This window comes from Lissotriton helveticus, chromosome 4_1 (assembly GCF_964261635.1).
Source record: "Lissotriton helveticus chromosome 4_1, aLisHel1.1, whole genome shotgun sequence".
Lineage (NCBI taxonomy): Eukaryota > Metazoa > Chordata > Amphibia > Caudata > Salamandridae > Lissotriton > Lissotriton helveticus.
In genome coordinates, this window is record NC_136063.1 from 710005054 (window position 1) to 710021457 (window position 16404).

General features: G+C 52.8%; 1 protein-coding gene across 18 annotated transcripts in view; it reads right to left on the reverse strand.

Moving 5' to 3' along the window:
• Positions 1 to 16404, reverse strand: part of DTNA (dystrobrevin alpha) — a 658854-nt gene that overhangs the window by 249310 nt on the left and 393140 nt on the right. For all 18 annotated transcript variants that reach the window (XM_078687336.1, XM_078687334.1, XM_078687333.1 and 15 more), the window contains exon 8: positions 9922 to 10088. In XM_078687336.1, the coding sequence (XP_078543462.1) occupies positions 9922 to 10088 (167 nt within the window). The remainder of the gene's footprint in view (positions 1 to 9921; positions 10089 to 16404) is intronic.

Below are 16404 nucleotides of genomic sequence, written 5' to 3' on the forward strand. Positions count from 1 at the left end.
ATGACTGGGAGAAAAAAAACTGGTAATCATGATGAAAAGCGAGAGTGGAGAGAAAATGTTTTTCAAGACCTTAATGTGTGTACCACCGTCTAAAAGAAATGTGCATTTTGTGCAGATGCTCCAACTTTCCTATAGATTGTTTTAGCTGTAGAGATACGAAAAACCTGGCGATTAGTTCCCAGTTACCTTTAATACTTACATTTAAATTACTCAGATATGATCAACTAAGGTCACTCTGCCCAACGTCAGAAAATATAGGATGTAGATGTATGTCCAGTTTGAGAACTGCTGGCAGTACGGTTCATGATTGCTTCAGTGCTATCAAGCCACCTGACAGCAATCTTCAATGACAGCGAGAGACATTTGCGGACTGAGGGGCATGACGTGGACCATTTGAGGATTGGGAGTAGGAGGACAGCTTCCTGACGGGTGGTTTTGAGAATTAGTTATGTTGGTAACAACTGTGAGATTTAGAAGTTGGAGAAAATTGTATTTGGTTGCATCGGGGTGAGATGGTAGGGGGTAGTAGCTGTTTTTTTTCTGGTCAATCTTACGTTTTAGGGTGTTAACTGACCCTGTTATTTATTTCCCGATGAGTATTTGTCAGGCATGTACGCGACGCGTGGTTAGGTAGGGTGTTGATATAGGAGAGGACCAACTTCAATATAAACTATAACCTTGATTTGTGTTGTTGGCTAAAGGGAAGGTATTCAGTTAGAAGTTCGATTTTGCCTGGGTTATAGCTTGTTCACCCAAGATCTTTTAGCTGGAGGAAGCCTGTGTGTGTGCAGTTTAGTCTAGCCCTCCTTTAGTGGCTGGTTATCTCTTTCATAGAGGTTCAGCTCCTGAATTTCCCAGTCTATTCCCTTTGGGATCATTTTGTAAGCTTCAGCAGAGGTTTTCTCCGATTCATTATCACTTCCACTCTTTGGAATAGCTGGAATGTATGAGGTATTTCTGTTAGTGATAATTCTTTCACGTCTCATGGCTCTTAGGACATTCTGGGGGATGGGTTAGACTCATTCCTTGTCCACCACCGTTGATCTTCAAACCAAACAGAATGTGAATGTTAGTTTCAAAGGGTTATCCTCGGAGGCAATCAGGGACTCAGAACCAAGACTGAGGGTTGCATCAAGGATGCCTTCCTATGCGCTAATTATGCCAGTACTTCCTTGACAGCCACAGCAGTGCATCATGCCCATCACTCTTAATCTTCTGGACGGCCTTAACCTTTCACCTCCCACCTGGAAGCTGGGATCCATCTTTGACTCGTCTGGACCCACAGTCACACCTCCTGTCTCAGGCACAGATGAAGAACCCAGCTCTACAACATCTAAAATGTTCACTATTTTCTTCACTTGTAAGCATCTGAACGTCTTATTCTTACCCTTGTTCTCGTGGGTCAATTGTCGAGCCTCGGTTGTTCCTGATTCCCTTGACTACATTCTTTATCATTACCTAGGTGTGCTTCCAGCATTCAATGATCTCCCTGCCTTCCCTGCGCACAGCCTCATTTTTGTTTCAATTATCTCTTTCATTCCAAACATCTGAATTGCCTGCTTCACTTTGCATACACCTATGGTCCTATTCTGAACTCCTTTTGTTTGCTTTCAGAAATATTTCTCTTATTCATCGCCTTCCGTTTTTGATTCAAATCTATTTTATTTTTTGGAACACAGCGTTAAGCCTACAACCTCGTGCCGAGGCCGGCCGCGTATTTGAGAACTCTCGTGTTTCAGTGCCGGTGTGGAGGGGAAAGGAACTTTAACACAGCGCCTTGCCTACAACCCTCCAAGGAGGGCCGGCCGCGTGGCTTAGGGGTGCACTGCGCAGAGAGACGGCACATGTGAGAGTATGTTCGCTTTTGCGAGGGAGGCGTGGGGCGTACAACTTGCCCAGCAGTCAGAAACTGCCCAACAGGGCACAACTGTCTCACAGAGAGACGAGGGCCAGAGCGGCAAGTAGGAGAAGAGGAAGTAGGAGAGATGAAGGAGCCTGAGGGTAGGCAGAGAGGGGGAGAGAGGATGGTGGGTATGCGCAGCCCATTGGCGAGTAAAGCGCAGGGAGGCGTGTGGGGTAGCATTGGCATCTGTAGTGTGCATGGTAATCAAGGACACAGTCTGGCCGGGTCCGCGGGGACAAGGGCATCCTCAAAGATGTGTAGAGCGCGGAGTCTAGGGGGCATTTGTCGCGCGGATTCTATTGAGCAGAGGTGCCGCACTAAGGGCTCCCAAACCGCCTTGAAGCGCGTGTCCCGCGCCTGCAACCTTGCCGTGAGTAGCTCCATCGCCAGGACCTGCCAAAGGCGCACAAACCAGGAAGCTATGGGTGGTGCCTCTGCTCGCTTCCAGTATAGGGCGATGAGCTGCTTAGCTGCACCTAGCATTTGGAGCGTAAGGACCCAGTCGTTGCGGGTAAGAGCCTTGAGCGCGGTGGGTTGGATGTCGAGGATGATCATGTGCACTTCCTCCGGCAGGGGAAACCCCAGCACCCTTTTGATGTGACTAAGCACCTCCTTCCAGAAAACAGCCAGGGTCGGACACGTCCACCATATATGCACAAAGTCACCAGTCGCAGAGTCACACCTCCAACACGTCGGCGAAGCGGTGGGAAACATTTTGCTAAGACGTAGCGGGGTATAGTACCATTGCGTAAGCAGCTTATAGGCGTTTTCCCTCTGTGGGATGCTACGAAACACCTTGGGTATATCCCGCCACAGTCTGTTCCATTGGGGGGGGTCAAGGTCTTTTCCTGACGCCAAGTGCCATTGTCTCTGATAGGGGTGCGCAGGCGTCAGGGTAGGGTGTTGCAGGATGTAATACATTTGCGAGATTAGCCTCCTCAGCCCCCCAAGGGAGCGTGCCAACTTCTCGAAGGGCGTATATGCCCGGGTGGCCGCTTGATACATGTCGTCGCTCGCGGTCCAGTGGCGCAGCTGAGCGTGCTGAAGACCAGCCGTCTCAGGCACCCTGAATTCCTCCCTGCAGTCCTTCCAAGTCTTGGGCGAGCCCCCAAGGAAAAGGTCTCCAATTACTCTGCAGTCCCCATGTGTCCATTTGTCAAATGCCCGAGTCTGATAGGCCGGGGGAAACTGCGAATTCCCGGCTATCGGGGTATGTGGGGATGGGAACGTGGTGAGCCCTCTGGACACGGCTATGCTATCCCAGATGTCCAGAACCGTTTTGGTGGGGACTGCAAGGTATGCACTTCTGGAGCGTGCCGCCCTCGGGAGCCAGGGCAGGTCCCATATGGTGCGCCCAGTGACCGCTCGGTCCATGTGGAACCAATGCTTATCGCTCGCACGTGCGCCCCACTCCACCACAAAGCGGAGGTGTGCAGCCCAGTAATAGTGCACCAAGTTGGGACATGCCAGGCCACCTCTAACCCTCGGTTCCATGAGAACCTTCTGCAAGAATCGGGGACGCTTCCCGCCCCACATAAAAGACGTGAGCTCGCGTTGGAGGCTCCGAATGCAGTGGAGCGGGATAGGGGTGGGTAGGCATTGGAACAGGTATAGTATTCTAGGGAGGATCGACATCTTAACCGCGTTAAGGCGTCCCAGCCATGAGATCATCAGAGGTTTCCACTTGCGAAGGTCCTCTAACACCGCCTTGCGACACTCCGTCCAGTTTACCGAGGACCAGGAGTCTAAATGGGGGGTAAGGGTGAGGCCCAAGTACTTGATGTGGTTCTCCACCCATTGGTAGGGTACAGCCTTCTTCAGGGATGGGATGTCCTCCGCGGGTACAGTGAGGTTGAGCGCCCAAGATTTAGTGTGATTTATTTTAAGGCCCGACGCTCGTTCAAATAGGCAAAGCACCTCGTGGACCGCTGGGAGGGACTCGCGAGGGCGCGTTAGGGTGAGGATCAGGTCGTCCGCGAATAGAGCCACCTTGTTGTCCCTCCCCCCATGGGCTATTCCATGTATTCTAGGGTCGCGCCTTATCAGTGCCGCAAGGGGTTCTACTGCAAGGGCGAACAGGAGCGGCGAGAGCGGGCATCCCTGTCTCGTGCCTCTGTGGATCGTCAGCGGTGGCGTCAGCTGACCGTTCACCCTGATTCTAGCCTGCGGCCCTAGGTATGGGGCCATAATGCACGCTATCATTTTGGGGCCTAGACCCATTTTCTGGAGGACCTCTTTCAGGAAGGCCCAGTCCACCCGGTCGAAGGCCTTCTCCGCGTCGAGCTAGAGAAGGCAGGCCGGGATGTCCCAGTGTCGCACCTTGCCCACCAAGTGCGCCAGTCTGCGCACATTATCAGCCCCCTGCCGGTCCCGGATGAACCCCACCTGATCCGGGTTCACCAGACCCGGCATGTAAGGGTCAAGTCGCTTAGCCAGACTCTTGGTATATATCTTCAGGTCAGTGTTTAGGAGGGCGATGGGGCGGTAGGAGGGACAGAGCGCGGGGTCTTTCCCCGGCTTCGGTATCAACGCAATCTCCGCCATTCCCATATCAGGGGACGGACCAGATGCTTCTGAGAAAGAGTGGAACAGCCTCAGCAAATGGGGGCGAAGTTGAGTCTGAAAGATTCGGTAGAAGGTCAGTGGCAAGCCATCTGGCCCCGGAGTTATCCCGGCGGGGAGATCCTTAAGAGCTGCAGAGACCTCATCCTCCAGGATGGGCTCCTCCAGCTCCGTCGCACATATCGGCGGTAACGGTGTCCCCTCGTACTCAGCGAGGACCGCCGTTCGCGCCTCCTCTGATGTGGACTCGCCCATGTACAGGGAGGTATAATAGTCTACAAAGGCATCCTGCTTGGCTCTTTCGGTGACGGCACTGGTACCGTCCTGGCGTCGAATAGTAGCAATGTGGGCTCTGGCTGCTCTCGCCTTCAGTCTTCTCGCCAGCAGGTGGCCCACCTTGTCCCCCCCTTCAAGAAGTGGTCGATGCGCGAGTAGGTGCGGTGGGAGTGTGAGTAGAAGGTATAGTCGCGTATTCCCGGATTGTGATAGCGCCACGCATCGACGAGTCCCAGGTCCGTAATCTGCTCCCATAGTGTGGCCGACATCGCGCCCGTGCCGCTAAACGCATTATCCCCGCGGTCCATGCCAGGGTCCCACATGAGATTGAAGTCCCCGCCCAGTATTGTACGCGGCGCGCTAGTCCGAAACTGTTCCCGCAGCAGCGACTGGAGGTATTTATCTTGCGACTGGTTGGGTGCATATACATTACCTAGCGTGAACTGCATCCCTCCCACCTGTACCGCGGCCCGGAGGAAGCGCCCATCTTCACTCTTGTAGGGTTTTGTGGATCCCCGCCTAAAGCCAGCTCTGCACAGAATCGCCACCCCCGCCGTTTTAGTGTCAGCCGAGGCCCAGAATTGCGTGGGGTATCTGGGATGTGCCATGCGCCTAGTGTCCCCCCGCAAAAGATGTGTCTCCTGGAGGAAGACAATGTCAGGGGAATGTTGGAGAAGGTAGCGCCACACCTGGTTCCGCTTGTTGGGGGAGTTAAGGCCTCTGACATTAAGCGTCAGGACTTTTAAGGGTGTAGGGACATTCACCGCCATGATACTAAGGTGAACGAAGCCGCCTCATCTCCCAACCTGTGGAACGGAGGGGGTCAGCCCTCCCCACCCACCGCAGGCACGCAGGTGTTGCTAATAACCCCCGAACTACCACTCTACACCAAGAGAGAAGAGGTCTAGCGCAGAAAATGCTCAGATGAGAAGTAGGAAGTATAGTACAAGTAGGAAGAGAAAAGGTACACAGAGAGTATATAACCACAACAGGCCAACGTGGCCGCAGAATAATGTCCCAGGTTCCGGGCATCCTCTACCCGAGGGTTCGAATGTCACTTCCTAAGGGGCAAATAGGGGGGTGTTCTGCTAGAAGGGTGGGTCTCGGTTGTCCCGAGGCCCGTCTGCCCCGCTGCCCACTGCGGATTCGGGGGTCATTAACACAAGGTCAGCGCAAAGATAGTCGTGGCTCAGCAATCGGTTCAGAGGCGCCAGGCCCCGTCGGCGGGAACGCCATTCCCGGACTGTAGGGCCTCCGAGATCGATCCCCAAGGTCTCCCCCACGTCGCCCCCCCCAGCCCCCTTTCCCGCTGGCGATCCGGCGAGGCCGCCACCCATGTCCAGTTGACCCCACTCTCTGGGGTGGCAAGGTCAGTTCTGGGGGCGCACCCCGCCCACAGTGCCTGAGGGTGCAGTCTCATGGGGGTCGCAGTAGCGTGGGGGTCATCTGATCGTCCTGCAGGGGGCACCAAGCCACTATAGATGTCCAGTACAATATCAGGAATTGGGGTGTGGATCTCCTCGCTGGCCGTTGATTACCTAGGGTCGGGTGTTGGTCCTCCGCAGTTCACGGTGTGCGGGGCTTCGTGGGTTGCCCCTCACGGTCCTCCTCGAGGGAGCGGATGTGCTCAATGATATCTCGCTTGGCCTGTAACGTGGAGGAGGCATCCACGGGGGGTGTTCGGCGACGGCGAGTCACCGTGGTCCAGTCCGGCCGGGCCGGGATTCTCTCTTGGCGCTGGGGGCGGGAGGGGGAGGATTCCGAGAGTCCAAGTAGTTGTGCCGCCTCGCGGTAGGAGCGGATGGTTCTGCGCTTGTCTTCCCAGCGAAAGATGAGGGCAAAGGGGTGTCCCCACTGGTAGGGTATGTCGAGAGCTCGCAGCTTCTCTGTCACCGGGCGGAAGACCTTCCTTCTGTGCAGCGTGTTGGGGGCCAGGTCTTGAAAGATTTGTATCTTGTGCCCTCCGTAGCGTAGGTCCTGCTTGTCCCTCGCCGCTTTCAGTATGGCCTCTTTCTCCGTGAAGTAGTGCATTCGGGTTATGATGTCCGGGAGGAGGCCCGTCCTACCTCCCGCACCGAAGGTCCGGTGGGCACGGTCTAGGAGCGGCGGGGGGCGTCTTCATTTCCCCACACCCTGTGTAGGAGTAGGGCCACATAGGCCATGGTGTCAGTCCCCTCTTCCCCGAGTGGCACGCCCCGGATACGGAGGTTGTTGCGGCGCCCCCTATTTTCAAGGTCCTCCTGCTTGATCTGTAGCTCGATGTTTTGCTCCTCCAGGGCCGCAACTCTCTGCCACAGCTGCTTCATGTCTTCCGTGCGCGTATCCACGGTTTTCTCGAGTCCGTCGACCCTGTCTCCCAGCTCGGTCACTTCTTTGCGCAGCTCTTTGACGCACGAGTGCACCTCCGATCTCAGAGACCCTATCTCCGATTTTAGGTCTGCCATGAAGGATGACATGAAGGCCTGGGTCACCGGGGGGAGGATGCAGGAGGTGGCGGCGCGTCCTCCGTCGGCGCTGAAGCTCCCGCTTTGCCCCACATGGCAACCACCGAAGTGTCTTTGGATGCCGCCGCCGGGTCTGCCTTGCCCCCCCTGCCGCAGTAGCTTGGGGACAGTTCCGCAGACCACCAGTATTCTCCTCTCCTCCCGAGCACCCACTCACTGGCAGGCCCGCTTCGACCAAGGGGTGGGGTGGGGCCCGTGTCCTCACCAGGCCATAAAGGGGCACCAGTGCATGTGTGGGTCGCTATGGGGGCCGATTGCCCCCTCGGGCCAAAGGCGCTTCGCCACTCACCCCCGCGGCGCGTGGCAGTCTCTCACGGGGGTCGCCAAGGTGCCCCCCGCTCCCCAACTACGGCCGTTCCTCCCGGGGGGGCAAAGGAGCAGGGCGCATATCACCCCAGGGCCCCAGCAAAAGTGGAGGGGTACTCACACGGTCGTAGTCGGTCCTTTCCCTCGTCCCAGGCCAGCCAGCAAGGCCACGGGGGCGCGGGCACCAGCGGAAGGAGCAGTCCGCCCAGCCAGCCAACAGCAAAGTTCTCTCCAGGCAGGGGGGCAGCCGGTAAGGGGAGAAGCGCGTGAGCCGCCTCTGCAGCCACCCGGTCAGTGTCGCCTCCCCCGAGGACTTCTCCGAGGGACGAAGGGTCCGGACCAGCGTGTGTGCCCAGGCAAGGGTGGTAGGGCCGGGCAGCGGCAAGCAATCACCCCCCAAGGCGGGGCTCTGTCGCACTCACCGGGAGCCCCGACGGGCAGCTGGGCCAGGCACCCGGGCCAGGGTGCCGGTGGGAGCAGCGAAGATGGCGGCTGCGTCACAGTCCGGGGTCGCAAAATGGCGGGCAGCCCCTGCGGCGGTATCAGTCCTGATGCAGGAGCCCAAGGCGGCAGGTAGAGTGGGGTTGTGGTTGGGACAGGTCACTGAGGCGCCCCGGCAGCAGCCCGCGCTCTTGTGGCAGGGTCCCAGCAGTGAGTCCGCCGGCGGCTTTCACGCGTCAGACGCCGCCTTGCGTCACCTCCAGAGCCGGGTCCTCGCGTAGGGCCGGCAGCCGAGCGACCTCCACCTCCCTGCCCGGGGGACCGTCCCGACACCGGCAGCTCCGTCCTCTCCCTCCGCCGGCCTCAACACGCCCAGTCCGCGTGCAGGGGGACACCTCCGGGGGTCCGCTGGCAGCTCCGATCACCCCCAGAGCGTTGTGAGCCGCCCGCAGGAGGAGTGAGACCGAGGCCCCAGCCGCCAGGCGCGATGAAGAAATGGCAGCGGTGCACCGGCAGCGGAGTGTCAGGGTCTCAGGCGCCCTCGGCTGGGTCTCTCGCACCGAAGCGGCCGCTCCGAGGATCGCCTCACATCCAGGGACCAGGCAGTAGACGGGGTCCCCCAAGTAGCCCCCCGAATATCGCTTTGGATATCTTATGAAGGCAGCAGGGCAGCGGAGCTCGCTCGAGGTGCGTCTTTTCACATCGCCGCCTTAGCCACGCCCCCCCGCCTTCCAGTTTTTTAGCTTTTATAATTTTGCTGTGGTTGTTCAATTATATTTATTTCGAGTATTTTTGTGCCCTTGTTCAGCATTTGGGGAAATACAATAAATGACATTTTTTATTTTTAAGAAATATGCTCCTAAAACACCCTGAACAAATTTTGCCAACCTTACCTTTGAGCTAACAAATAATTTTTTGAAAGAAAATCCAAGAATAAAAAGTTATGAATCAACCCAAGAATATAGGAAGATGTTTTTTGTGCCTGTCCAATTAGAGTTCTCTGTTCAGTTCTAGGAGCGCTAAATTTATCTGCCTTGCAAATTATAGTGAAGAAATGCCAGCAGGCGAGAATGTGATACGCCACCATTACAAGCAATCAGATCACTGTAGGAACACGCCACAATGACTTTTGCAATACTACACCAATCAGATTGGATCGGGAGAAATACAGTACACTTTTCCAGTTACCTACAAGGAGCAATGACACCTCAAAAGCCAAGGTAACACAGTATTGGTGTATTCAGCAAAAAGAGTGATAGATCAAGGTTTAAGGACAAGGCATATTTTTTGAAGGGTATAATTACTGAAAGGTGAAATAGACCATGCTCGCACAATGTACCTTTTCCTGCACGAACCTCACCCTACACATCTATCTGTGCTATAAAACATAAGTTGATATAGCTTAAAATCTACCGTAAATCCTATTCAAATCATTACCTGAAAAGAGGTTAAAACTTGTACAAATCTAGCTACTCTTTCAGCTGCCATCGACTGAGTACTCAACCCATGTGCCTCAGAGTCCTGCACTTGCTTAATTCTGCTATACAAACTTCTGCTTTCTCATGTATATACAAGGCCGCCTTAAGGGCTACAACTAGGGAGAAACAATAAGCGGTTAGTACAGAATTACCTGTATAAACCCGTTTCACGGACCGGCATGGGCTTCCTGGTCTGCTGCCCAATGTTAAATTGCTAACTGGCTCCAAGAAGAAAACTACCCATTTCAGGTTCCGCTGAGTCCCACCGACAAAGATAACCAGATGGATGGATATATGGAAGGCCCTTCGGTAAGGGATTCTTTTTAATCATAATTCTTTCATTAAGGCAAAGCCTGTTTACTCAGCTAGGCCAGCTGCATCCCTGGGATCTACCTTCCTATGCTGTCTGTCCAGGGTGGGAGGAGCTCCCCTAACAGGCGGCCCTACTTACCCATGAGGTGTACTCCTTCATTTGGTGCTGGTTGCTGTGAGAGCCGCTGGCATGGCCCCTCCAGAAGCAGTCCTGGCAGAGCTGGTAGTTGGAGCACTGCTGGCAGCGGTAGCGGAACCCCATCATGCTCTCGCTGTGGCAGTAGGAGCACTCCACGGGGTGGAAGACTGTGGGGTAAACAATAAAGGCAGGGTTTGATAGGTAGGGTCACAACAACAAAAAAGCGTATACATTTCCCTTGCAGGTAATGAGCTCTCCCCAGTCTGGAGTGCACTCTCCGCAGGGGAGACTGCTGTCTACTAGGCCGGCTAGCGCTTAGAAAATACTGCGTAGTAAAGGACAGGATTACAACCAATTTATGGCCTTCTTTCAAAATAGGATAGCTAATCCTGGATCATGAACATGCACCACTCGGCAAAAATTGGTTTGTACACAACGTGCACATCTCTCCATATTACATTTTTTTTATCAGTTCGTATAACAGAGTGACTTTTGAATTCAGAAGGTTACAGTGCTGAGAAACTTTCTTACAATACAGTAGATATTCAATATATATATGTAAATATACACACACACACACACATACATATATATATATGTGTGTGTATATATACACACACACGCACACACACACACACACATACATATACACGCAGATACATACATATGACAAAATGAAAAGAAAACAGAATACAGCCAATAGAAAATACCTTACTTTTATCTGACTGAAAAGCATTGCTTAAAATTAATTAAAACTACATTTTTATCTCATAGTCTCACTTAGGAACAGCTTAATAAAACGCACACCAACTGATGTAATCACAATAGAGTTGATTTGCACAATCTGATTGTCTGTATAAAACATAGAAATGTAGCTGCGTGCGTGCAAATCTAGGTGCATACATAAACCAGTCTTTGTACTGCCACACACTGTTGAATCTACACAGCCCCTACACTGTGCTGGAAATGTGAGTTGATTTCCTGTCTCCATGCGTCTTAAGAGGCTAACCAGGACTCTTCTCTATTTCCTGATAGAGCCACAGTTTTGCCTGGACACACGCAGCCCAGCATCCCCTTCATCAACAGGAGCAGGTGAATGTGGGAATGCTGAGGCTGCAACAGAGTGACAACTCAGGGGTAAGTGGAGCCGAAAGCAACGGTGCATTTGTGTATTAAACCACTCTACATTGATAATAGTCCCTGTAAGACTGTACCATTCCGGGTTTAGATATTTTTAGAATAAAATGTGTCCAGTGACTGGCAAGTACCTTAAAAAAACAAGCATTTGCAATGCAATAGGTCTCGCATTTATGCGAGTTTGAGCTAATGGCATTGTAAATGACAATGTCTTTTATCCATGTTTTGGTTTTTAAAACATAATAAAAGGCATTGTCATTTACAAAGCCAATAACTTAAACTCGCTTAAATGCGAGACCTATTGCATTGCAAATTGGAATGCTCTCTGTTTCTCTACATTTAAAGGGAAAATGGGCAATCTTCTAGAGAAGCTTTGACAACTTATATATTCTGCTAGGGACTCTGGATGCTACTGTGTCTATTCTTCTAGCAATTCACAGTGGCATGAAGTCTTCAGGCTTCTTCCACACTTTACAAATGTACTCATTTATGAACTCACTCTATAATTGCCGTAAATCTGCCTTTTTAACTCCTCCTTCTTACAGACAATGTTGCTTTGTCACAAAGGGTGTCGGGTTCAAGTAAAAATAAAAAAAGACCCATGCCCAAGATAAAGATACACGATGAGTTAAAACTGGAAACAGAAATAGAGGCCAGGCACTGAGACGCTGTTCACACTCAGAGAGACTGCAGTGCTCTGGTGTTTGGTGGACCCTATGAGACTGAAAATCTTCAGAATGGCCATCCTACATTACGACAGGGTCAGTGTGAAGGGGAGAGGAATGAAGGGAGGGGAACAGGAATGAGGGGGAAGTGGAACAGGAATGAGGGGGAAGTGGAACAGGGATGAGGGGGAAGCAGAACAGGAATGAGGGGGAAGTGGAACAGGAATGAGGGGGAGGGAAACAGGAATGAGGGGGAAAAGGAATGAGGGGTGAACAGGAATGAGGGGAACAGGAATGAGGCGGAGGGGAACACGAATGAGGGGGAGGGGAATAGGAAGGAGGGTGAGGCGAACATGAATTATTTCTTCCAATTAAAATATTACCACTCCTATAAAGGTCGGTACAAATGTTAAAGCCTATTTGGTGAGAAGAAGTGAAAGTGCTAGCGAGAGAGCTTGAGGCAGGGGCTCACTCGTGCACGTCATCTCACTTCAAGCCAATGTTTGCAGAGCAGTCAATGAAGCACTGAAGGGTCCGCAGCCTGTGCCCACAAGGCCCCTGTAGGGTACAGTTCAGAGCTAGAAACAACGCGCAGCCAGGCCTGGGGAGCTGCGCAGAGGGTGACAGATCAGTGGGTACCTGATGCGGTTAGTGCACACGCAGCAGCACCCCATAAACACCCCATCAGGACGTCCGCTCGGAGGCCTGTGTCCACAGACACTCTTTGAGGAGAGTGTGATGAAACTGCGTCAGTGTAGACACCCCCGCGGCGCCACACCTCCGTCGCGTAAACCTGTGGCGATTTCTAAAGTGTGAACATGCCGTCGACACAGGAAGCAAGAGCAGGGCCAGTGCCAAGGCAAACACAGCGAGCAGTGACAGGGCTCAGACAGCGCCACTGGATCCCGCCATACCTGGGTGTCCATGCTAACACTCACATGTGGCCCATTAGGTGCCTAGTACGTGTACAGTGTTACATCAAACAACAATGCAAACATTCCGCCCATCATTTGTTTGCTGTAACACTTTTCGCACTAAGTGGATTGGGTACGGCCAGACGTGGGACCCTTGCTCACTGTGCCACTGGATTCAAGCTAGCCTGGATGAAGAAGGGTGACAGACCCTGAAACCGGTCCCAGGATTGTTGTTTCCGGTCCAGGGAGGACCTGGCCTGGCAGTTCGGTCTGGACTGTTCCCATGGGGCACAGGGTCAAGACTGATTTGCATATGGCTGGGCCTAAACTGGGGTGGCGTAGTGGGCAAAAGAACAATGGATTTAACCCAGATCTTTTGACTGGGGGAGAATGTTTGCATTGTCGGCATTCCGTCCATCATGTGTTTGCTGTAACACTGCTTTGTGTACAGGCTACCGACTCGTGTCAGGGGCGTCCAGCTGACAAGGGCCGTGTCTTGGGTGCCCCATAAATAACCCCTCCCTTTCTAAAGGCTGGCCTAGTGAGTGCTTTAGCTGTCTCGTGTCCACCTAATATAAGAAAACAAGCATTTGCAATACAAAAGGTACTATTGCATTGCAAATGGTTAAGTTTAAAACTGAGTTCCCTGCCGCGCTCCACATAATTGTACCGGCGGTAACAGCAAACGTTTAATATGAAAAGAATAACGAGTGTGAGCTATTGGCATTGTAAACGCTAGGCGCGAGACCTAAAAAGTGTTTACTGACACGTTTCTTTGTACCTAGGTCTTAGAGAGACTGCTGCAGGGTGCTCCAGTGCCCCTTTGGGGGTGGGCACCCTGAGCGTAGGTCTGGCCATGCGTACAGGCGGTATGAGCTAGCAGTGCAATGGTGTGTACCACTGCCGTGTCAAGTCAGTGCGGTGTGCGCTAGCAGTGCAGTTTGATCTAGCTGTGTGGTTTAGTAGACCAGAGCATCTTTACACACAGTATTGCCACTGCTGAGTCCTCTGGTGGAAGTGAATCCTTTGGAGTCAGTTACATATGCCCTGGCAATACAGCGGGCGCACCAGTGCTATGTGATTTGGGAGTGCGGTGTCACACCAGTGTAGTGCGCTATGGCAGTGCAGCGTCATGAGTCGGTGCAGTGTATCAGGACAGTATCGAAGATCAGTGAAGCGTGCTCAGTCAGTGCAGTATCATCACAGATGAGTGCTGTTTAAGATGGCAGTGTGGTATCACAGACTACGCTGTGACGGGCATGGAAATCCTAAAATGAAAGTAAAAAAATACTTATCTGGAGGAGTTACTAGCTCACAGGGAAACCCAATAACTCTGCTAATGTTGCTCTACCTTACAAAGCTTTGTTTGTATATTGAAAGAACAGAGGTGGTGGAACATTCTGTGGAGGGTGGCGAGAATGCGAGGGTTCCCATCCACCTGAAGAAATTCAGATCAGGTATGCGTGTCTGATGAGCTGTTTTGAAGTTGTAAAGACATCCTGCGTAGGAGTCTTGAGGGTATAATGGAAGACAGGTTAGCTTTGAGCTTGCTGCAGGCAATGTGTGTTTTAATGTCAGTTGAATCCAAATTAAAACGCTGCCTAGCAGACCACAGAACAGGCAGAGAAGCAGCCAAAAAAAGGGCCCACACACTGTCCTGTCAGGCCAGCACTTCGGCCACTGCCTGCTTGTCCTAGAGGCCAGTCTGGCTCGGATTCTACCTCCGCTCTCTACGACTAGCCGTAGTCATAGACACGGGAGACAAGCTCTGCAGTGATTGATGACGGGAAGCCCCTCTCGTCACCATGCATTATCTATCTCCCTGTGCGGCCGCTGCTGCTGGAGCTTCAGTAGCGGCTTCAACATGGCAGAAGGAGGGCTAGAGGGTGGCAACCTCTCTGCTACCCACGGCCTAACACTCCTCCTCCTTTGCCCGCCCAACCAGCGGGTGGCGGACACGAGGGTCAGCCAGAGGTATGTCGGGGACGAACATTTGGAGAACCTAGTGATGATGGATAGATGGACGAGCTCCCCTCCTTGTACAGGCGTCACAGGGGAGCGGGACCATTCCGGTAACAACGTTCTCCAGCAGAGGGCGCTGGCCCTCCATGCTGCTCCCGCTGTCACTGTCGAGATGGTCCACAGAAGTAGCAACCGCATTTTTAAAGATGGGTCCCAACCAGGTGTCCGTGGAACAAGGGAGGCTGGCAGCGGCCACTGTATTGTAAACGTTCCAGATAGAGGGGGCGCAGCGGATAACACGATTGGTCACAATATTAACGCCGGGGCAATTTGTGACACTGATGAGAGAGGTTACCTGTGTGGGAGCACCCGCATACATGAGGGACGTCATCCAGAGAGAGGGAGCGGTGTCTTTGACAAAAACAGTATCTGTTTTACCAGCAGCCGCATAAATGAGGGATGCCGTTCCAGTAGAGGTGCCTCTGTTCTCAGTGAGGGCACTATCAGAAGTAGCAGCCCCCACACAGATGAGGAGTACTCGTCCGAGAGAAGGACAGCCACTGACCACAGTAGCCATAATGACAGCACCACAATTGATGAGGGACCCATGTCCGGTTACGGTTCTCGGGACAGGGCCACCTTGTTGAACGAAATGGCAGGAGAACCGGAGCAAGGGGAATTAGTGTCGCAGACCAGTGGTGGATTCCCACCACCCCCCTCCTTTTCTGAACAACCATTCCTGACCCAGGATACCCCGGTCCCCAACCATCAGTTGCAGGTTTCGGTGTCCCTTGGAGAGTGTCACGTCACCAGCAGGGGGTCTGCCTCCGACATGCTGCCAGAGAAAATGGTGAGCCTCAGGGAGTAGAGGGGGTAACGGCTGGTGTAACGTGAGGGGATATGTCCAGTGCTGTGGTTTTTCCGCAAGTCAAATTTATCAGCAGATGGCCTATACCATCCCGCAGGAATTACTGAAAATCGTGACTTGAAGAAACGGTTCAAAACCTCTTTCCTTCTTTCATTTAGTTGCTTCCCTGTGAAATGGATCCAAAGGAAGAAGCCCGCGAGTGTTGCGCGCGCCACAGTCAGCCATCTGTTTTCAATTATCACGCCCATGTCTGGGCCCGATAATTGAAACCGCATGGCAGCGGTACACGTAATAGACACCAATAGGCTATGGGCAGAGCAATGCGTCTGCCTTTGGCCAATTGCTTGCTGTCTTTGTAAAAAAGACACACACAAAGGCCAATAGCGTGGCCCAAAAGGAAAAGCACACGCACGAGCGTGTGCGATTCCTAGGGTCGTTTTTAAACCCCCTACAAAAAGTCTCTCGCCTGCACGACAATGCTGCACACTGCAACGCAGGCACAAGACTTAAAAAGGTGTTTGTCTCCCGGGTTTTCCATGGGGCTGGTCGAGGAAGGGGCCGCTCGACCATCCACCCTAACCAATATAATCCCAGAGTTCTATGGGAATTCCATCCAACCAGTATCCCCGTGCCCCATATGCTTTTTTGCTGCGGACACCACCCTGGTGGATCAGGATGTGCAGTCTCTCCTAGCCAAGGGAGCGATCTCCTAAACCCTCTTATACCCCAGGGGATTTCTCAGCAACCTGTTCCTAGTAGACAAAGCGCATGGTGGTCAACGTTAGGTCATCAACCTCCGCGAATTCAACAAGTGGCTCGTCTATCGCCATTCCAAAATAGAAAGTATTCACCTTCTCCGGGATAACCACAAGATTGGATGGTGCGCCTGGATCTGAAAGACGCCTACCTCTCGGTTCCTGTTTTTTCCCTCCACAGG